General features: G+C 32.5%; 1 protein-coding gene across 1 annotated transcript; it reads left to right on the forward strand.

The window, feature by feature from the left end:
• The first annotated feature begins 1,584 nt into the window (after positions 1 to 1,584).
• Positions 1,585 to 8,820, forward strand: LOC115881256 (chromosome partition protein Smc-like). Its single transcript, XM_030898673.1, has 4 exons — positions 1,585 to 1,817; positions 1,881 to 1,947; positions 4,332 to 4,628; positions 8,527 to 8,820. Exons 1-4 carry the CDS (start codon positions 1,795 to 1,797, stop codon positions 8,818 to 8,820), a joined length of 681 nt encoding a protein of 226 aa, XP_030754533.1. The 5' UTR covers positions 1,585 to 1,794.
• The last annotated feature ends 15,693 nt before the right edge of the window (positions 8,821 to 24,513 follow it).

Consider the following 24,513-nt stretch of genomic DNA (forward strand, 5'->3'; position numbering starts at 1 on the left):
AAGTGTTGTTCACAACTTTCTCGGTAATCATGAATCACCGGATTACAAGCAAGTAATCGACAATTTGTTGCAAAATTACCACAAGATTGGAGCTCGAATGTCTCTCAAGACATATTTTCTGCATTCACATCTTGATTTTTTTCCACAAAACTTGGGCGACACGAGCGACGAGCAAGGAGAGCGGCTACACCAAGATATACCGAAAATCGAAAGGCGATACCAAGGATTTTGGGACGAAGGCATGATGAGCGATTACTGTTGGGCCCTAATCCGTGAAACAGATCCCAAGCAGTATAAAAGACTCAGTTCAACCTCTGTTCATTTCTGATTTATATTGTTTAATAAAATAAATTACCGTTAACGGTAAAAAATAGTAAAATAATGAATTTATTGAATATTTCGAAAACTAGAAGAATCTTAAAAAATGGACTGCTGATTTGGATACAGCCTCAAAAATTATCTTAGAAATTGCTTTTAGTTGCTCAGGTCCAAAACCGTGTATGCTTGTGAAATTATCATTCCCTAACCGTGTTTGACGCCGTTTTTTTATCATACAGTATTTAAAACATACTTATTATAGGTAATTAAAAAAGCGTAATTTAAGTGTAAAATAGTACCTACCGTATGATCGAAAAAAAAACGGCGTCAGCGATGGCTATGAAACAAAAATCGCTGTCATTTTATTTGGCAAATGTCATCGATCGTTATTTCCCAGCCAACTGGACGCCATTTTTTTCGATCATACGGTATTTATCGGTAAATGAATATCTAGGATTATAGAAATAATTATATAGAAAAATATCAGTCCTTGAAAAAGCTAGCTGCAAGAGCGCTGAAGTCCTGATTACTAAATCCCGCTTAAGATGGGCTGGTCACATACGCAGGATGCAAGAACACCGCCTACCGAAATATCTTCTCTCATCGTAGAGATGAGCTTGTTGACGGTAAGAGGAAACCGGGTGATAACTCAAAAGGTACAAGTATATTTTTCATGAAAACTTTAAGGGTGTAAGTATGCAGAATCCGTGGGAGAAAGCAGCGCAGAATAGAACGCAATGGAGAATTGTAAACTCAGGGAGATAACACCACGTATTGGGCTTTTCAGTTACAGAAAAGCTCTTGAAAGAAAACACCTTGCGTAACCATCTTCTGATGCGTGTCAAATACTCGTCAGCGAGCAATGGCAGTAGTAGTAGTATGATCCGGCAAAGAAAAACATTATTTTTTTGGATTGCCATCCAAAAGTTGACAACAAAATATACTTTAAAATTACATAATAAAAATTGTTAAAAATTATAGTTGATATATTAAGCAAAGAAAACAAATCCATTTTCATTGCAATAAATGGATAAAAAAGTTTATAATATAGCTAAAAATATTTATTCACCATAATAGTTTAACCTTTATATTAGATTCGCGATAAATATAAATTTTAAATTCGCCTGTTTCTTTTCTGTCTAATTTGAATCGATAAATAAATTTATAACGACAAAAAATGGGGGTATTGATTACGTTAGGAATGTTGGTCGATAGGGTTGCTAAGGGTTTTATGTTTTAATATATTTTTGTTGTAAACACAAACAAATAGTCACCAAAGTTACCTCGAAAATGCATTGACAAATAAATAAATGTCTTTTAAAAAACACAAAGAGCTATTTTAGGAACTTTATTTTAAATGTTTATAACCAATATAATTATTTTGATATAGGTATTACTGTAGTCAAGCAACGATTACAAATAATTTTAATTCATAAATGTCTGTAAATCGACTACAAATTCTAAAGGTGACAATAAATGGAAAACCAAATAAATATTTTGTAAGTATATTTAACATTTTTAAATAATTCCTTTGAGTTTGCAGCTGATGTATTAATTTTAAGAAATATGGAATTAGAAAATTATGACGGAGATATAAAAGATCTAAACGAAGAACTAAATTCTTTAAAAGTGAGTATATCTGCAGGATGTTTCTAAATAAGTGTCTGATATTTCACAGGGTGATTTTGAAGTATTTTTAATATTATGTATTGAATAACAAATCGTTAAAATTTGTAAAGAGTACCTTTAATTAACGAAGTAAGTATATTTGGGTATAATATACTGGATATAATGGTATTTACCTAAATTCAAATATACCCTGTATTTAGACACTGGGTATACAGGGTGTCCCAGTCTGAGCGTGCATTAAAAGTTTAGATAGAAGAACTACAATATCTAGATCGGAGAGTTTTTGCTCATCATTGTTTCACAATTAGATCTATCAATTATAAATATTTTCAATATAAATAAGGAAGTTGGCAGCAACTTTCTTAGATAAATTTTTCTTGAATTTATGTGCTATGATTTATGTGCCTTCCTTTGACATTAAGTGTCAAACAATCGAACAATTTTATTTCCTTCTGCCAAAAAAGTGATTATTTGAATTTCGTATAATACAGTGTAGCGCACCTCATTCGCTTCAGTTGATTATACGAAAACAGAAAGATGTAGAAACAAAATATTTTATGGGTATATGGGGGGAGACAATGTGCACAATTTAAAATTATTTTGAAATATACAGGGTGTTTCAGAACTAAGATTCATACCAAAGTTATATTTTTTTATGGAACACCCGGTATTATATTTCATTTTTGGATTCTTGGTCCCAAAAAAGGCATTTATTATAAGGGTTAAATATGTTTAAAATCTTTAGTTTTTAAGATATTTAAATTTGCATGCTACAATAGAATAGACTATTAACACCCTGTACATTACTTTTCAGAATTAATTCTTATGCTGAGTTTAAAGGTAGAGAAATAAACTTTACTTAAGAATGGTGTTGGTTCTTTAAATTTATATAGGGCTATCAAAAGTTGCTGATCTATTACCCTGTATTTTTTTTAAATAAATCGAAGCATATTCAAATGCTCTTTCAAACTATATTAGGGTTTCCTATACCTATCTAGCTATGATTTTGAATAAAAAACGATTTTTAAATAAAATTGCAATCAAGAGGGCTGGTGTCGCCATGGCAATTTTCTAGTGACAGTAACTATTTTCAAAGTCGACATTAGTTTATGGACATTATTATTTATAATTTATAACAGTTTACTTAAATTTACCTACAATAGTTTAATAAGTAAGTATTCATTATTTTATCAAGAAAAATACAGCAGTATCTGCTGGCGGAACGAATAGGTATGCTACTAGTGATATTATTTTGTGAGGAAAATTACTTCTTGGTCTCAAGGGCTTATGCTCAAAAATATTCAAATAGGAATCTTCCTGATAAGCGTTTCTTTGAAAAACTACTTGTCCTATTTCGCAGAGTGTCGTGGTTAAAAAAAACCTATTAAGCAGAAACCCGTCGTTAGAAGTGAAGAAAATTAATAATTTTCCGCAATTGGCTCTTTTATAGAAAATCCATATATCTACAAGTCATTGTAAAATAATTTAAAGAACTACTTCTTCGTTTTTCTTGATAGAATGATAAACACCTATTTAATAAATAATATTTATTTATTAAATAGGTAAATATTCTATCAAGATTTAATAAATTAATAATTATTATTTAATAAATTTATTAAACTATTGCAGGTAAATTAAATAAAAGTAAACTGGTTGAAATTTAAATAAGTCCATAAACTAATTTCGTTTTTGATAATAGCTACTATCACTAGAAACTTGCCATGACGACACTAGCCATCTTGATTACAATTTTACTGAAAAATGGCTTTTTATTCAAAATCTGAGCCAGATAGGTATAGGAAACCCTAATATAGTTTGAAAGAGCATTTAAATCTGCTGCGACTTATTTTAAAAAAAATACGCGTTGCGTTCGAAATAACGAGGTTTTTATGTAAAATAAATATTTATAATAAACCAGCATTTTTTGATACCCCTGTATATATTTAAGGAAGCAATAACATTTTTCTATAAAGTTTATTTCTCTACCTTTAAACTCAGCACAAGAATAAATTCTGAAAAGTAATGTACAGGGTGTTAATAATCTATTCTATTGTAGCATGCAAATATAAATATCTTTAAATATCTCTAAAACCAAAGATTTTAAACATATTTAACCCTTATAATAAATATCTTTTTTATATCATATTTTTTTGGGCCCAAGAATCCAAAAATGAAATAAAATACCGGGTGTTCCATAAGAAAAAATATATTGGAGTGGTATTCATATTATGAAAAAACGATTTTTTTCTTAAAATTTTAACACTCTGTATCCTAACCTAACCTAACCAAATCAACTTTTTATCTTAAAAATACTTGAAAATTCATCCTCTGAAATGTCGGACACTTACTTATTCAGAACTGCAACTTCAAGCAACATTTTTTAGAACAGCCACGCCATTTTAAAGAAAGAATTCTCATCGGTTATTGAAGAAAATAAGAAATTGTCCGATACTTTGAAAAAACTCTTGAATACGGAATGTAGTCTAAAAGTGAAGGTGAATGAGGATTACGAAAATATAATTGCTAATCTGAAAGGACGAATCGATGAGCTATTAACGGAGAAGAATACTGTCATGAAATTATGGCAGAATAGCGCTAAAACTATTGAGATATTAGAAGATAAGGCTAGAATGATCAGTCTGGGACAAGATGATTATATGACAAAGCCTGAAATAGAAAAGGTAGGTACATAAATATAGTGTCCAGAGTCAGGCAAGTTTTCGACAGACAACGTCTTAAAAAAGTCAGAAAATACAATTTATCTGTGAATTAAAAAATTTAAATGATAAACATAACTCTCAGAATCATGACAACTTAGAATTTTCATGATTTTTAAAGTTCAATATTCTTGTTATAGTGGGCCGATTTTTTAATCAATTTTTAGCTAAATTATTTCATCTTAAATTTAAAAATGAAGTTACGAGGGAAAAAAATGTTAATATGTTGACAAAAGTTTGAAACACCCCGTAGAGTGGTTTTAGAAAACAAGAAAAAAAAATAACGTCTATAGGTACCCTTGTGGCGGGTTCATTTCTGGAAAAGATTCTGATTTTTCGCCACTGGAAATAAGTCTACAAAATAAAATAGTTGTTTTTTAATATATAATAATATCTCCCGTATATAGCTTTTAACTAGTGATGGGATAACTCGAGCGAAAATTCGCTCGAGTACCCGATTATTGAAATAACCGACATCGCTCGATTATGAACGAGCGATGCAAGTGACGAGTACCAAGCGACGAACGCAAGCGATCCTAGAATGAAATAAATTGAAATCCGATTTTAATGTGACATACTCGATAAAAAGCCGAGCGAATTTTCTACATATATTGCAGGTAGCAAATTTATACGACGCCGTATATACCGGGTGCTTCTCAAAAGTGGCTCACCCCTATAACTTTTTTATTTTTTTTAGATAAAAAAATGAGATTTGGTATGTTAATATATCACATAAATTAGGATTTATTGACGTATTCAATTGTTTTCTGTCACTTCCTGTTTCACCGGAAATGACTACAATTTTTGATTTTTAAATGGCACCCTCGGTATTTTTTTAATTTATTCGATAGAAAATGACATTCTAAATAGAAAGACGTATCATATGTCAACTTTTGACATTCTCGCTTAATAAAAAATTGTATTTTAAATCTCAATCTAGAGTGTCATGTCTGTGTTAAAAACACTAATTTTTAATCAAGGAGCCTTGGAAAATACATTTGATCGTCTAATGTTTTTAGTGTCTTGTCCTGGTCGGTTAAAAGATGCCCAAATCGTATTTTTTTTCATTAGGGTGGCTCATTAGCATATTTCGAAAAAGATTTTTTTTACGAATAATTTGATACCACACACTTGGTACTTCGAGTCAAATTGTCGTTATGAACCGCATGTTACAATTTCAAATAAACCATATGTGAAAATGTCAAAAGTTGACATGTGATATGTCATTCTATTCAGAGTGTCATTTTCTACCGAATAAAGTAAAAAAATGCCGAGGGTGCCATTTAAAAATCATAAGTTGTAGTCATTTCCGCTGAAACCGGAAGTGACCGAAAACAATAGAATATGTCAATCAATCCTAATTTATATCATATACTAACATACCAAATCTCGTTGTTTTATCTGAAAAAATAAAGAAGTTATAGGGGTGAGCCACTTTTGAGACACACCCGGTATATTTATCCGTTGCGTATCTGAGGGACAAAATTTTACGACCTACATCGACAATGCTTCGAAATAAACTAAATCAACCGATCAAGCGAATCGCCCGCTGCTTACTACTTGCCGTTCCTTACCGAAAGAATATGTGCCCTGCGCACGCAACTAACTGCTTGGCGCTTGGCGTTAACGAGTACTTACAACATGCGACGGGTGAAAATCGTATTTTTAAATACGAGTGATATATCGATCGAGTGATCACTCGGTTATTGCAATCGCTTGATACTCCAGTACTCGATTATTGAAATTAATCGGTTTTTCCCATCACTACTTTTAACGCCTTAGGAGTAGCAAGGTACAGCTTGCCATACTAGAGCCGTTCGGTATACAAGCAAGGTAATGTGGCTAGCATTACGCTTCAACCGCCTATTATTACCTCAGGATTGTGAATCACAACTACTCATTTAAGGCTGAGTCATCCTAGGTACCCAAACTATTTTTATTTTATTAAAAATAGTCGGCTGATGAAACGCCGGCTGTGGGATTCGAACCCACAACCTTTGAATTGGTAGAAGAGAGCAGTACCTCTACGCCACCGGGCACCTACCTATTTTTTAATAATAATTAAATACCACTGCGAATCCAAATGGAAACCAAGTTACCTTCTGAAATGTTAAGCATTTTTGTCGGTTAGCAGTGGCGCAACTAGGGGGGAAGCTAAGGAGGCTAAGGCTTAACTCCACCAAACTCAAAATTAGCAAAGTAAGGAATTTTAAAAACCATTTGATCACCAAGGTGCATTTTTTCTTTCTAGTCTGTTTTTTAATTAATCTCATAGCTCATAGCTCTCTATGTTGGTGATATTCGCTTTTGAAGAAAACATTAACGAACACAATCTGTGAAATAGTTTTATTGTTTTTCTAATGTCACCGTCATTGAAAACTATTATTATTGTTTATTGGCAGTTGCTCTAGAAGAGATGGTTCTAAAGTCCAGAAGTTGATCTCTACCATGTTCAATTAAAGCAACAATCTTAGGCAACAATAGCCCGATACAACTTCTGGATTTAAAACCATCTTTGCTAGAGTAACTGCCAACAAACAATAGGTGTGAATTCCATTCTAAACTGTCCTAGAAAGAACTATGATACGCGTGTGCAGCAATTTTTTCATCTGCGCAAGCGCTGTAATGCTCTAGGAAGGTTCAGAATCGGTAATGGAAAAACCAGAACTAAGTTAATACATATTAATATGACTTTTTAATGACAGTGATTTTACAAAAACAATAAACATTATTTCATAGGTGTGTTAGTTAGGACCAAATGCTTTGAATGCTAAAATTACAATTGTAAATCAAGCTGTCCTCTTCAAAATCAAATATCTCAAACAAAAAAATTGGCGCCGGGAGGCACGTATAGCCGCCCATACTAAAATATGTTAATAAAAAGTTGGTAGGCAGTTCTTTTAGTTTCAAAGTAAAGGAATTTTTCCAATTTTTTTTTATTTCAAAAACTGCGACTTTGACTGATTTTGATGTTATTACAAATTTTGTTGCAAATATTATTCCTAATCTTAAATTGAAAACCGCGTTTCGCTGGCTACTGTAATTTTGGAGTTACGATTTTTTTAAATTTTTAACCCCCTCCCATACCCCCTTACCAACCCCCCACCCCCACCAACAACTAATGGCCAGATTCTCGGGTGCCACAGTATTTTTGTGCCAAATTTGGTTAAAATCGGTTTAGCGGTTTTTGAGTTATCGTGTTACAGACGGACAGACAGACACCATGAAAATATTTTGTATTTAGGTCATTTATGACCCAAATAACTCATTTTGAGTGAAATTAAAAAACTTTTTTTTGTCGATCTTAATAGCCTACCATACCTGTTGGTATGGTCGGCTAAAAACTGGCTATTGAGAAGAATCAAAATTCAAACTATAGAGAAAAGATGCACCTTCATGATAAAGTGGCTTTTATGTTCCTTACTTTGTTAATCGATTCCACTGGATGTTTAATAACCAAAATAACAACATTTTTTGCCCCTCCCCATAATTGACAGATGGAAACTTTCATTTTTAATTAAGAAAGAGATACCAATTTTCCAGAGTTTCAAAGCAGTTCATAGCTAAATTATTTGACTTTTTAGTAGGTATCTCTTTCTTAATTAAAAATGAAAGTTTCCATCTGTCAATTATGGGGAATAATTGACAGATGGAAACTTTCATTTTTAATTAAGAAAGAGATACCTACTAAAAAGTCAAATAATTTAGCTATGAACTGCTTTGAAACTCTGGAAAATCGGCCTACTAGAACCAGATATATTAGACTTTAAAATTCAAGAAAATTTTAAGGTGCCTCAATAATATAATTAATTTTAAGTTAAGTTGATCGTTTCTGGATAAAAATAAAAATATATCTTCATAGATTAAACAATCTTATGAGGAAAAATTGCAACAAATGCAGCAAAATTTGATATCGACCAAAGAGAAATTCCACGAGTCCATGAAATATTCCGCTGAAAAACGAGACGCTCAAAAGGAATCGGATATCGAGCGATCACTCGAAAATCAGGCGACGGCATTTAAGATAGTTAAGAATTTGGAGTCGGAAATACTGACACTGCAAACTCGCCTAGAGTACACGTTTGAGCAAAAATTGATGCTGGAGAAGTCTTTAATGTGCAAAGATGGAATCGTTGAAGGTAAATCTTATTTATAATTTTTTTTATGTATCAGCTTTATCCAAATAAATAATTAAAAAGAATTGCGAATACATACATGAACTTCAAACCTATGACTTGTTTGTGTGTAGCAGCTGTACGGTCTTTATTGTGTCCCATGAATGTAGACAAAATTTAGATTTGCAAAAATCAATATAGACAAATTTTAGATTTGCGAAAATCCTTTTTTTTTTAATAAACTTAAGGTTTTTTAATTTGACCGAAAATTTTAAAACGATTCCTAAAACTCTATGATTTTGTTTCTCCAATTTGTGTATGTATTTTGACTGAACTGTAAATGAATAATAAATACCAGAATATTTTTTTATGTAAAATGTACCGGGTGTTCCCATACACCGTGGACATTTAATTACTACGTACTTTTGGAATCAAAATAAGTTTTATTGGACCAAATTTACCTCTATACAAAAGTGCTTCATTTGTCCGCTAGGGGGCATCAAACTTTAACAAAATCAATGACTAAAGAATCCAAGGACAAATAACACCCGAGAGCAAATTGTGACGATATCACCAAACAGTGCCGTAGCACATATTTTTCTTAACCTAGCTGTTTGAAGCAATATTTATATTTTTTGATAATTGTTTTGACTACGCCTATGGTGTATCATCCTAATTAATTACGAAAAAAACGTATTAAAATGTTAACAAAAGGTACAAAACTAGTGTAAACAATAGATCTTGTATTTTCAAATAAAACACTGGATTTCCCTCATAACTTCTTTATTACATTTTAGTACTTAGGATTACGACACAAACATGTGTATCGTGCGAGCGCACGGTACCGACCACAAAACACATACACAAGAAGAAGTGCGAGCGCCTTGCTAAATATTGGAAAGTGAAATTGACGTTTAAATTTGACACTGTTGACAAGTCTACTGCTACTAGCGCCCCCAATTTCGCTTGTTTTTTTTTTTTTTTTTTTTATATACAGGGTGTTCCACGTAAAAATAACTTTGATATTTTTTACTTATTTGGGACACTCTGTATCTTGTAAATTATTTTTAAATTGTACCTCTAATAGTCCTTCATCGAACCCAAAACTTAAAATTTGTAAAAATATAATCGTTTAGCTACAATACTCCGTGTCGTATGTGGTGAACAACCCTGTATACAGGCCCGGCAATGGATCTCTAGGCATAGGAATTACATGCATTGGAATGAAACGCCTATAAAAAGTCTATGCTTAAACAGAGATGGACAACAACTTCCCCGTTTCCACTTCCACTACGACTGTCTACTTAGACAAACTCCAATAAGATAACAAATTTTGGAAATTCGGCCACCTCCCATCACTCATGATACCCATCCCCCTGCCCTTTATTTATCGCCATTATTTTATTTCCCTTCCCGCGCCTCCGCAATTCGCTATTCCGTCTCCCGTCAGTTCATCACAGAGTTGCCAGGTCTACCGGTTTCGTCTATAAGCTACCGATCTACCGATTTAAAGAAAAATATAACGATATGTTCAACTGCGTCCTTAGTTTTTACAATAGAAGCACTTTTAAAAAGCTGACTTATTTGACTAAAAATTAAGCGACTGCCGTGTTGGAATCTATATAATCTGACTTTACTATTGTTTCATTAAATTTTATTTAGTAATAACACACATACAGGTCATCGTTCTGTCTAGTTGCAGAGTTACAAAGATATTCCTAAAAATCCTTATTACTCCTTATTAGGCGCGGTATAAGTTGATATCTTTTGAAAAGATTTTGTTTCATTCATCTACTAAAGTTGAACCCATATTTTCCCCAAAAAAATGTAAACAAAAAATAAAATTTAAGTTAAGAAACAACCTAAATTCGGATAAATATTTTAGTGATTTTCCTGTCAAAAAATATATTAATATGAAAAAAGAGTTGAGAGTTGCTACAGCTTTCCCATTGAAATGAAATTAATTTTAGATATCACTGATAAAAATTTGTACAAAGGTAAAGAGTGACTGCTACATTAATTTGTGACTGCTATCTATACTTGTTGTAGTTTTATATGTTTTATTAATATATTAATCTCGATATATTAATATTATTTAATTCAATATTTTTTTTAATATCAAATAATATACCTAGCTATTTCTAATTCTTGTTATATTTATTATATTTGTATTTTATTTGAGTGATCTATTATTACGACACATAGGAATGCTAATTTTGGACTTAAATATTATATTTTATTTGGTTTCTGTACTTTTGATTTTTGTTGAAGATCTACCGAGAATTTTGTTCTCGTATGGAATTATAATCTAACAAACCCGGCAACCCTGTTCGGCTATTCCTTTATAAAGTTTTTTCGGCCTAATTCCTTTGCCACCGCTGCCGCCGACCGACGGTGTCGGAGCGACTGCTAGGAAGATCGTACAGTATTGCCATTTCATAGAATTGCACTTGCTATTTCAGAAATGATTTCAAAGTTTTACATGTTACTTTTCGTTTTAGAAAGAAGTTATGTGCCTAGAGAAAACATTTTTAAAATTGTTTCGTCCTTTATTTAATATTTCATTAAGCAGGCAAGATAATGGGATTAGAAGATTTGGGATTTGGGATAAGCCAACATAATTTCGATTTAATAGAATGGCAACACTGTCCGTCCTGTTTCTATTTTTTTCGATGCTATTCTATTAGAAGGCAGTAGCCCCCACACAAGCGTCTTAAAGACCCGCCCGGCGCCCCCTCTCGCAGAGGCTCTCTCGTCGTATCACTTCTATGATCACTTCCCCTATACGATGGTAGGGAAAAGACACTTTATCCGTCTCTGTTGCACTGCAGTGTATTTTGCAGCCTTACCATCTTTTTTTATCGCATTGAAAACCTCCTATTGCTAATGTTCCTTTGCCAGCAGTGTATATATACATATTTTAAGATTTTAAAAAAGTTTATACAGGGTGTTTCATAAAATATGACCATTGATTAATCACGATTCTGCTTAAACTGCCTGACGTTTAAAGCTGATTTTTGGTAAACGGATTGACTGTCAAAAATCCAAGAGGGTGAAAACGCCCCTCAAATATTACAATATTTGTTATTTAAAAAACGGTTAGTCTTTCGGGAAAACGCTTGGACACGCATAATTTATTTTGTTTTTTACATATTTTGAAATTTTGTAAAAAATCATACAGGGTGTTCCAAAAAGTTGGATAATTGATTAACCACGATTCTGCTTAAACTGCTTGACGTAAAAAGCTTATTTTTGGCAAACAGATTTTTCGAAAGTCGAACTCCAACGAGATGAAACTACTCCTCAAATATTACCAAGTTATATAATAATATCGCTATATTTTTTTGCTCATGCTGACATAAATGTGAGAAAATTGTATCCAGTTTGTATGTTAATGGAAATTCTTTATAAATAAATTAACACCAGGCGAGGAACAACAACGAACAATTTGTATATCTTTTAAAATAATATCTATATTAACTTATTTTATTCGCTTTTTTATATGTAAACTGGTTACACTTTAACGATAAATGTCTGCTCTACTCTTCAAAGTGTCTCTTATCTAACATTCAGCTCATATATTTTTTATTCCTTTGGCTCTATGGCGCGGCGTGTACATAACCCAGTTTTAATTAACTTAAGCCCTGTCCTCTATTTTCATTGCCTTTTCAACTCCTAATTGATATTTTCTGTCTTTGGACGAGTGGCTCTTCACTAGTCGGCTATCGATTGGGTACGTAATTAATGCAGTTAGTGGTTATGTGACCATTTCCTTGCGCGAATGTAGAATGTAGAATGTTTAGAAGGGGAGTTAATCACCGCGACCTTATAGATCTATTGTGTGTTCCCCTTTCTTGAGTTATAACGAGTTATAACTCATCATACAGTCTCAGGGCTTTAAGAAAAGCCAGTATCTGAGACGGCTCCACAGAGGCCAGCGCTAGGGATAGTCAGTCCAATTCTACAGAGCCCCGCATGTAGAAGTAAGGGGTAAATACAATGGGGTGCCCCCTGATGCCCCAAGGTTGAAACCAGTAATGGCTAGTCCTCTATCTAGCCACGCATCCCTTTGACCTGGCCCCGCCATCGTAGGATTTAGGTTTTTGGTGAGGTTGTCTCCTCTTGGTCCAGGCGGTTAAGCCAAGACCCCCCCACACCCTCTACCCGCGAGACTTGACCACAGACAGTAGAAGGTGCCTGGTTTAAATGTCTTGGTGCAATTCCCTGGCCACTACAGCCAGAGACAAGACAATGAGTGAGATGCTTCTTGGACCGAGCCAAAGTGCTAGAAGAGATTCCGCCTGCACCTGACAAGGAGCTTCCCCACCAACGACAAGGTCTTGCATCTCCTAGGGGAAGTTCCTTGCGCGAAGGTAGATATTAAATTCCTATGATGTGTTTACACAAGCTACTTTTTACCTTAGTTTATATTTAACTAGCTTTCTATACAGGCTTGGCGCATTCTTCACCATCGGAGGATATCGTAAATAATCAGTGTACAGGGTGTTTCAAAAAATATGTGTCATCTCTCGTGGGGAGATTCTTCACAGCAAAATAAAACACTAAATCACCACAATACACCAACACACTTTTACTTTTACACTGGACGCGCGTTTCGCTAACCATGTTAGCATAATCAGCAGATGATTAAGACTAATCTAAAAAATACAATTTTAGCGTTTATACCGGGTGCGTCTCAAAAGTGGCTCACCCCTATAACTTTTTATTTCTTCAGATAAAAAACGAGATTTGGTAGGTTAGTATATGACATAAATTAGGGTTGATTGACGTATTCAATTGTTTTCGGTCACTTCCTGTTTCACCGGAAATGACTACAACTTCTGATTTTTAAATGGCACCCTCTGTATTTTTTTTTTACTTTATTCAATAGAAAATGACATTCTGAATATAATGACATTATCATATGTCAACTTTTGACATTTTCGCTTAAAACGAAATTGAATTTTAAATTTCAATCTAGAGTGCCATGGCTATGTTAAAACACTAATTTTTAATCAAAGACTCTTGGAAAAATAGATTTGATCGTTTAATGTTTTCAGTGTCTTATCCTGGCCGGTTAAAAGATGCCCAAATCGTATTTTTAATCATATCTCAATTTTTTCAAATGGAACGAGGGTGGCTCATTAGCATATTTGGGAATAATTTGATACCACACATTTACTTGATACAAACCGCAAGTTTTAATTTCAAATACACCATATTACAGTTGAGGGTTGGAACCTTTGGTGTTACACAGCAAAATAAAAACACTAAATCACCACAATACACCAAAACACTTTTACTTTTACACTGGCCGCGCGTTTCGCTAACCATGTTAGCACCATCAGCAGATGATTATAAACTAAAGTACAATCTACAAGTTGAGCGTTTATATACTCGCTCAGTGGGCACCGAGTGGGCGTGGCAAAATCTAGCACAACCGAGTCAGAGCCCACTGAGCGTAACAGTTAGATTTCCGCCACTAGAGTAATAGGAACAAAGAACTTGAAGGAATTGGACCGTTGTCTCTGTTCATACTATCTTTACATTTATTAATTCTGATGCTTTCATATGCATCTAATTGCCTGTAATTTGAGACTTGTTTAATTAATTTTAAATTATTAAGATTTATACAATGTTCTTTATCAACAATATGTTGGGCAACGCAAGATTTATCCGGTCTACCATATCTTATCTGAGCTAAATGTTCTTTAAATCTAGTTAATATTGATCTTCTAGTTTGCCCAACATATTTCTGATTACAATCTTTACAAGAAATTTCATAAATACCCGACCTTTCCAGTGGAGGTGTTTTATCCTTTGGATTACCTAATAATTGTTGTAATTTATTATTAGCACTATACACAAGTTTATGATTGACATTTTTAAAAATTCCTTTTAGACCACGGGATAACTCTCTAACAAAATAAAAACACAGGGTATTAAAGTTTTAATATTTTTTGATTTATTGTAATTTTCTTCTTTTTACTTTTAGCGTTTCGAATAAAATGTTGAGAAAAAAAAACATGTATGCCACTGACTGCTCACTTTTTTTTCTCTTATTAGCAAAATAGTGTAAGCAGTTTAATGCTGATTAAAAGTTGTCTCTTCATATTTTCTCGATTTCGGCCTCCTTGATGAGATAAACGCAATTTTATTAATTTGCCTTGATCCAAGTCTAATAGCAACCTTTAAAAAAAATTAATATCATTAACTTGCGAAAGTTTTAAATAAGTACTCGTTGATTCTTCATCATAAAATACGAAAAAAAGTTCCTATAAACATGGGTATGGAAATGGATTTTAGGGTTACAGGATGTTAAAACTTTAAAATTAGGTTTTTTGTAATTATCTTAAATAACATTATTTTTTATTTGAAATTGCTGTAGGTTGGACTAAAATATATGATTTATTAATTTTATTTTTATTTTAATGTAATATGTGATTAATAAAAAAGCGTTTATCTCATCAAGAAGGCCGAATTTGATAACCTATCAAGAGATTAAACCGCCTATACAATTTTGATATCAAAAGTAAAACGTCAGTGGCGCACATGTTTTTTTTGAAAAATATTCTAGTGTTTCTTTTTTAGCATTAAAATATGTAGCACTTATAGTAACTTTTACCCTGAAAATTTCATTCGAATCACTAAAAGTACTTGGAAGAAAATTATGACTTTAACACCCGGTAGCTACGAAACAAAGCAGAATTGGATCTACGTTGATATGAATAATAAATCGTATTTTTACGTGAGGAATTTCCCCACGAGAGATGGCACATGTTTTGTTAAACACCTTGTATAATAAAGTGATTATGAAATGTATTGCGAAACTCCATAATTCAGTTAAATTATCTCACTTATTAACCCTCTTGTCCGCAAAAGTCCTCTAACAAACGTAGGAGTCACTTTACCTTTCCAGTTAATAAATTCCTCTTGCTTACTGCTCTATTCTGTTACGTGTTTTGTCGCTCCAACTTATAATTGAGAGCGTACATTTATTTCTGTCCTCCAACTTTAAGGACCTTGTCGGCTAACAATATTATTCGGCCAGTTTGTAAAGTTTCCTGGACACCAAGACGAATTGAAACAGGAATTTCGGGTAGTTTTCATATTAGGAACATGGTAACTTGTCACTATTATTATTTGATTAAGGTTCCAACTACTATATATCACAATAAATTTACTAAAATTATATAAGGATTCTTGCCACTTAACTGCTTATATAAAAATTTAATTCTGCGCTGTGTTTGTAATAATGTGGATCAACCTGCTCTCACTATCGGTTTCGGAGCCCTACTCCATCATCAGGTGAGTTTGGGCAGATCCACAAAATGACAACCACAGCGCAGAGATAGTTAATTCCGACTTGTCGGAAAGTGTCGGTTAGATATTAAGTCCCGAACGGGAGATAGCGGCCTGGGTGCAATGGTAGTATTTTCGTACCACCGGGGCGCCACTATCGATAGTAAAAGGATGGTAAAAGGCTTTTTTTTTCAGGCAAGCCAAATTATAAAATAGAAAACAAATTTCTTGCAGTATAGGTATATAATAAAGGTAATAAGTCCCGAACGGGAGATAGCGGCCTGCGTGCAATGGTAGTACTTTCGTACCTTTTTAACCAATGCTTATTCTAGATCAAGTTTTATTTTTTATCTCGAAAACTATTAGAGATTGGTATAGGTGAGTATAATAGAAAAATGTTAAGATATTGAAGTAGTTTCGAAAAATATAATAATATACTGGGTGTTCTATTTAAAATAACAAAGATGCTACCACTTTTAGTACGAAAGGGCAATTGTAATGCTGAAAATAATTTAGACTGATGGAGCAAGCGCCTTTATGCAAAAATCAAAATTTTCAAAAAAATCCTATCACGGGTTCTCCATAAACGTCTAACGTGAATCACCCTGTATAGATAATTCATTTTTCCTACTTTTAGGTTCTTCTCTAAAGTTTTTAGTATCATTTTTTTATAATTATAAAAATGATTTCTTAAATATCAATTGCATAACCTTCTAGTACATGATACACTGTTTTTAGGTAACGGTGAAAGATCTGGTATTAAATTATTTTTCTCAATTTTAATTATTTTTATAGCAGTCAATCTTTTTAATGATATATCATCATGAAAATAAAAACTCATAGGATTTTTTTTTGGCATATATCATTATATAGGGTGTTTCAAAAAACAGGTGCCACCTCTTGTTGGGAGATTCTTCAAGTAAAAATAAGATTTATTTTTCATATCAACATATTGCTTTGTTTCGTAGCTACAGGGTGTTAAAATCTGAATAATCTTTCGATTTATTATAATTTTCTTCCAAGTACTTTAGCGATAGCTTTTTTCATCAGGGACGTGCATATGGGTTATCACTGGAATATTTTTCAAAAAATCATACGCGCCCACCGGTGAGGAATTTCCCCACGATAGATTGCACATGTTTTTTGAAACACCCTGTATATCACTTTAAGTTATCACGTTTTAAGCATTTTTGACAATTACAGCCAAGCTATTTCTCTCTAGACGTTGGAAAATACTAGTTTGGAAAAGTGTAATTTGTGTAAAATTTTATTTCAAAATCTCCCTACGTGCCTGAATTAATAACCAGGAATTTTTCACCCTTATATTTTTCTTTGAAAATTACCCTTAGTGTCCGTGTGACGTGATAATTTTCATGGGATCATGGACTGGAAAAATTTCCGGCAATAATTTAGACCTTGGAGAGATTTTAAGTGAACTTATTGGTAAAAGTATAAAATAATAAATCTCCCCGAAGAGAGAATTACTAAATGGAGAAGAAAAATACTGGTCTGTTATCTTATTAAGTCACGTATTAAAAAAAAACATTTGGAAGCTTTTCAAGAATAACAGCTCTATAAAAAATTTCATTAGGTTTGTTTGGACTGGAAACGGCAGATTTTCTGGTTTTTGATAAAAATCATCCTAAATCAAGTATTAATAAAAGCTAAAATGAATTTCATACATTCATTTTTGTAAATTACAGGCATTTTTATTACTGCATATTCTTTTTAGCAAAGAATCTTTTTAGTAATAGCCATTGTCATTTGATTTGGGGTTATAATTTTATTGACGGACATCGATCAATGTGAAAATTAAAGTTTGATTGTTACTGTAAAACAAAATTCAATTTTTTTTATTGCAAAAATACCTCAAAGATTTAACATAAACGTACAAGAGCTCATTGCTAAGTTTATAAATTATTTTTCTCGAGAAAAGAACGCTGGTAGAACACTCTTGCCCGTGGACGCCGTATATGATGTAAGTACAATGCCAAGGTGTAATATTCCTTTGTAAAATACAAATTGATAGATTTTTCAAATAATATAGCGTGTTGCTGATGCTTTAAAAATATGAATTTCAGAAAATATTATATATATTAATTCAATAAAGAAATATAAATGCTCAATATAAATATTCCATTTTATTTTTATTCAGATAATGAACTGCAAAAAATTCTTTGGTCAATATGACAGTACAAAAAATGAAAAGCAATCTCTATTCATGTCAAGTTCTGTTTTTCTAAACATCTATGGATACTCTCCCTGTTGTTATCCATAGTAATACACTGTTACTGTGATATGCTTGGCGAATGTGCCTATTTATTCCGCTCATTGTACGAACATGCCAAACGTGAAGTACGGGCAAAATATCCACTTTTATTTGCATTTTGCATTGTCGATTCTTCAGCGTCGGTTACGATTGTAGAGACGGAAAAAAGCCCGGCTCATTATGGCTCGAAAATTCAGTTCCGCATTTACCTAGCCAATCAAAAGGATATTCAGTGTTTTTGGACTGGAAAAAGGTTTTAAATCACTTGCCAGGACAGCCCGGCCACCTTCTTTGTTGGCAAAATGGCCATAATTTTGATTTAAGCAATGTGAGTGACAAAGAAAGCCAATGCCTGGCAGATGTTGCTTTCTTTGTCGTTGGTCCTGGCACGTTTAAATTTGACTGTTGCCTGTTTTCCCATACAAGTGACACCCCCGTGATAGGAACAAATTGCGGAAAAAATCCGGTGGCTCTCAAATTTTTTTCAAAAAAAAAGCAATTTTTTTTTAATTTTAAAACTTACATAACTCGGTTATTTTGGACTTCTTGGAAAAGCGGCAAAGAGAAAATATGTTTCTTTTATCGAGATCTACCAGCCCTGAAAATATTTGCACTCATTTAAGACTCACCCTGTATAAGTCATAGTATAAAATTATTATTTTACACAATAGTTAAAATGTTTCGTTGTTTCAGATCGTGAACGTCATCTAAATTAGACAGAAGTTCGGAGGAATTCATAGAACAACAAAACAATCCGAAAACTCATACAACTTTTCGTCGTGTGCAAATTTCGTGACTATTTAGTGCAAAACTGCCAAATCGGCAACAGTGCGCCGCATCAATGGACGTCGACAGAAGTTCGAGGGACGGCACGATGAGCGGCGAAGACGAGATGGGCAGGGAAAAGCCGATGGGAGCGTCAGCTGTCAACAATAACCACTACGGCCGAGGTGAGTGCCTATATAACACGCCTTCCATTTCTATCCTTTTTTCTGCATTTTATTTCTACAGTTCATGTTGTTGGACTATGTAAAAATCGAGAGGGTGATAAATGATGATGGAGTCAATAGAAAAGGGCAATATTTCTGATTTGGTCGTGATTAATGGCATTAGGGTTAACAGATTTTGTTTTTTTTTATTCCGGCAACAGTGAGCAAGTATATACAGGGTTGTTCACCATATACGACACGGAGTATTGTAGCTAAACGATTATGTTTTTACAAATTTCAAGTTTTGGGTTCGATGAAGGACTATTAGAGGTACAATTTAAAAATAATTTACAAGATACAGAGTGTCCCAAATAAGTAAAAAATATCAAAGTTGTATTTTTTTAAATGGAACACCCTGTATATTATTACATTTTTAGTTTCTACGATTAAAATAAAGGTAAATTTGATTAAGGTTTATTACACTTAAACCTCACCGTTTTTGAAATATTTTCAATTTTGTGAAATTGCAGTAAAAATTTTAAGGCTTCATTTCTCCAAGGCTATCAAAGTTTTTAATACTTAATATTTACTGAAGTTTATTTATTGATCAGTTATTGTGTTGCAATAATAAAAATAATACTACCTTATACAGAGTGTCTAAAAATGTATTTTAAATAATTTATAGCTTTAAACGCCAATAACTTGTTTAATTTAAATGGAACGCCCTGTATATTTTAGGAGAATCAGATGCACAATTTAATTGTCTATCAAATTGTATTATACGATTTTTACCTATCCCTTCAAGTTTTTGTAGAAAATGCATTTTCTTATAATTTAGACCTCATTCATCAATATACCTATGGAATATTGACATTTTATTATTGACACCCATGGAATATTGATGTCATATATTGTTTTCTAGTAATATTATCGTTTTGCTAAAAACAATAATGTTGTATGCAAAAAGAAAACTCTTTAAATCTTTATAAAAGAGTATACCATTAATTAAATATAGCACCATTATTTCGGCCCATATACTAATTAATTACATACTTAATTGTATTCGTTAATAAATTATTCTAAATAAATGCGGATTTGAGTCAGAAATCAATATAATAATAAGTTATCAAAATTAAAGTCTCTGTTGTTATAAATAAGGATTTATTAAAAAATGAAATATCATTTTTAAGGTGTTACTTTTTATCACACTGTCTAATACCCATACAAAATTCAGTTTTTTAGTATTTGGAACAATTATTATTAATCAATGCAGTCAGTTAATGTAGTTTGAATACTGGAATCATATTAATTGGTCCTCTTTAACAAATATTTAAACAGTTTTTTTTATTTTTTAATGAAATAAACGAATTATATCCACAATATTAGTATCTGTACTCTTTAAAAATTTGGTACATCTTTAAAAATAATCTAAAATGTCAATATTCCATGGGTATATTGATAAATAAGTTCTAAATTACAAGAAAATGCATTTTCTACGGAAACTTAAAGAGATAGGTAAAAAATGGTATAACATAATTTGATAGCCAATTAAATTGTGCATCTGATTCTCGTAAAATATACAGGGTGTTCTATTTAAATTAAACAAGTTATTGCCGTTTGAAGGTAATAATTATTTAAAATAAATTTTTAGACACTCTGTATAAGGTAGTATTATTTTTATTATTGCAACACAATAACTGATCAATAAATAAACTTCAGTAAATATTTAGTATTAAAAACTTTGGTACCCTTGGAGGAATGAAGCCTTAAAATTTTTACTGCAATTTCACAAAATTGAAAATATTTCAAAAACGGTAAGGTTTAAGTATAATAAACCTTAATCAAATTTACCTTTATTTTAATCGTAGAAACTAAAAATGCAATAATATAGAGGGTGTTCCATTTAAAAAAATACAACTTTTATATTTTTTACTTATTTGGGACACTCTGTATCTTGTAAAATTATTTTTAAATTGTACCTCTAATAGTCCTTCATCGAACCCAAGACTTACAATTTGTAAAAATCTCATCGCTTAGCCACAATACTCCGTGTCGTATGTGGTGAACAACCCTGTATAGGGGATTCAGTGGCAAATTGAAGTAGATTTAAGGAAGCTCTAGATTCTTAATAGTAGATTATTTTCTTTTATCTATGGCTCTAGACTTGGTGTAAATAACATTTTTTCCATAGCAACTGTTAAAATTGCCTTATATCTATCAAAAATAGTAGATAAAATAGTACTTTAACCGCAAGGGTAGATTAAATGATACTTTAACAGCGAGGTTAGGTTAAAAACTTTATTTTCTTCTCGCACGTTTTATAATAATTGCTTCCATTTTTGAAAATTTTTGTATTCCTTTTCACAAGTTATTCGGGATTTAAATGGAAGTAGTTTGGATATGGCGTTTGTTGCCCCAGCCTGAATCTTGTCTCATGTTCCTAGTGAACGTTGACGACTGCCATGTTAATAATATCTCTGTATCGCTCTCGATCTTGCTCTACATGGAGTAATTCATCCGCGCTCAAGCCTGTCCATTGCCACAAGTTCCTCAACCACGAAAGCCTCTTGCGCCTAATCCACTTCTTTCCTTCGATTTTTCCGTTATGGATTAATCGGAGAAATTCATATCGAGGTCCTCTGGTTGTATGGCCAAGGTATTCAAGTTTTTGTCGCTTGATAATATTCAGTCTGTCGTGCTCCATTCAGGCTGAAAATCTGTTGATAATTTACTTATTTAGTTTTGAGCCATTTCTGGCTCCAATTCAATCAGCAAACGACACGAAAGAGAATTAAAAAATATTCACTCAAAACTGACAACTTTTTTTGTCAAATTACATAGAAACCAACGTCAACCCAGCACAATATTTTTTCTAGTCGTAATAAATTCCTTGAAATTATAATTTCTGAATATTTTTTAAAACGTAACTCGCTATGGAAAAATATATTGTTTTATACACGATGATAAAATTGCATTATCGTCTCCCGAAATTAATTCACTCGCGATTTCATCGCTCAGAAAAATCAGACTTTTTTAAATAACTATAGTGTAAACAATAAGTCTTTTCTCACGTTTCGACATTTGACATTGTATGTGGTAGCTGTAAGCTTGATTTTCATGCGTCCGTTATCCCTTGATACGATGGCCCTACGGCGCGGCGCTCTGATTGGTCATTGCGTTTTCGCGCCACTTTTCAACCGTCAATTTTTTATTTCAGCCTGTCAACGGAGAAAAATCGTAAGATAACGGACGTTTTGACACTTTTTTGACAAATTTAATCTAACCTTAATAAAAACATAATCGTACAAGAGGTAGCACCGTCAGGAAAACGATAATTTTAAGATAGCTGTTTCTTTAATATATGTTTTGTTATGCTCTCCTGACCAAAGTTAGGACCATCTGGCTGCGGGTAGACTACTGCGGTGCATGACTGCGCATCACATCAGTACAGGGTGTTTCATTTTCGTGTGTTTTATGAGATTTCTCGTTTATGAGTAGAGATACACAGATTACAATAATGCGATTTTCACATTACTTTGATACTTTTTTATGAAACTAAATATGCTACACATAGGTTTGTCCTAGCCTCCTTAGTTCCTGAAATACAGGGTGAATTTGTGATGCGCAGTAGTGAACAGATGTTGAAAACAGATATGATGCGCAGTAGTGAACGCAACGTCTACCGGCAGCCAGACGGTCCGCACTCTGTTCAGGAGAGCATAGCAAAAGATATATTGAAGAACCAGTTTTCTTAAAATTCTTTCTCGAAAATGTCGCTAGTTCTTAAACTATAAGTAAAACAGCGAAATCGTTATGGAAATGAAAATATAAAATTACACCAATCACAAGCAAATCGTATATCCGATGAACGGAGGCATGCAAATGCAATAATTGAACCAATAAAATTAATATCGTATTATCATATCGTCGGACAACTGATGCATGAAAATCAAACTTTAGAGAATACCTAGGCAGGGATTAGGTCTCTTGACATTTGATATCTGTCATTTTTGTCAACGCATAAACACCGGAATGCACAATTTTAATATATTGATTGTAATTTTTGAAAAAAGAAATGCGAATCATAGTTACCGTAATTATGAAATATTCGCATTAAATAAAATTAATTGTCTATTGCTTTGTTGTGAATTTATTTATCGGATACTTTAGAAATGTCGTCACAAAAAGACTTCATAATCAAAATACAATATGATTGAGAAACATGGCGTCAGCCATGGCTATGAAATGAAGATCACTGTTATATGTATTATTTATTACTTATGGAACATTATATGCTTTTGTATTATAGGTAACAAAGCTCAAACATTCGAGGCTTCTAGAAAGTTGTTGCAAAGGGTGGTAATTGTGATGTGTGTTAATATTTACGTAATTCAGTTTATTATTGGTTGGGCTTATTGACTTTGAACTTAATGAAATACAAATATGGATGGAAACGGTTGAACCAAAATAAATAATCTCACAAATTGTTACAAAAGCTATGTGTGACATTACAAGTTCGTGTGTTTTTGTTTTTTACATAGAACACAGTGGCGTAGTCTGTTATTCTACAAAAAAAAATAGTTTTAAACATATGAACAAAGTTATGTTTTCCTAAATGGAACACCCTGTATATTTATAAATCATATGTTCCGTCTTGCTATGAGTTTCTGAAAAATATATATCACTCTATATTTATTTTCACTATTTACTACAATATCTAAAAATTTTCATTAAAATATGATTTTTATTAGTAGGCCATGATTGATAATAAAAGAAACGGCTCTTTTAAGTACTCTGTATCTTGTTTTATTTTTGGAAGCCATGTATGTGTGTATATGTATGTATTTTGGAAGCTACTAATAAATTCTTTATAAATCATGGAAAAATTCTATTAAACCTTTTCAATAAATTTCTAATTTCTAATTATTTCCGAAGATAATACTATTTTCTTCCATCTTGACAAGGTGCTCTTGCATCGCACACCGCTATTTTAATGTGCGAGGAACAGATGCCAACAATGGAAAATTTCGTTATTCTTTGACAATGGCCTTATTTTAGAAAGTGCTTTATTTAATTATGAATGCCAAAACGTTCTCTTTTAAATACGTTTTATTTTTATTTCGGACGGCTTTACGCTAAAACGCTTATTATGTTGCCATTCACAACAAGTTTTGACCGAAATGAAGCAAAATGCACGTTTTGAAATTTATTTTACTGGAAAGTAATTAACTCTA

This window comes from Sitophilus oryzae, unplaced genomic scaffold (assembly GCF_002938485.1).
Source record: "Sitophilus oryzae breed Bouriz unplaced genomic scaffold, Soryzae_2.0 scaffold_170_pilon_pilon, whole genome shotgun sequence".
NCBI classification, from domain to species: Eukaryota; Metazoa; Arthropoda; class Insecta; order Coleoptera; family Curculionidae; genus Sitophilus; species Sitophilus oryzae.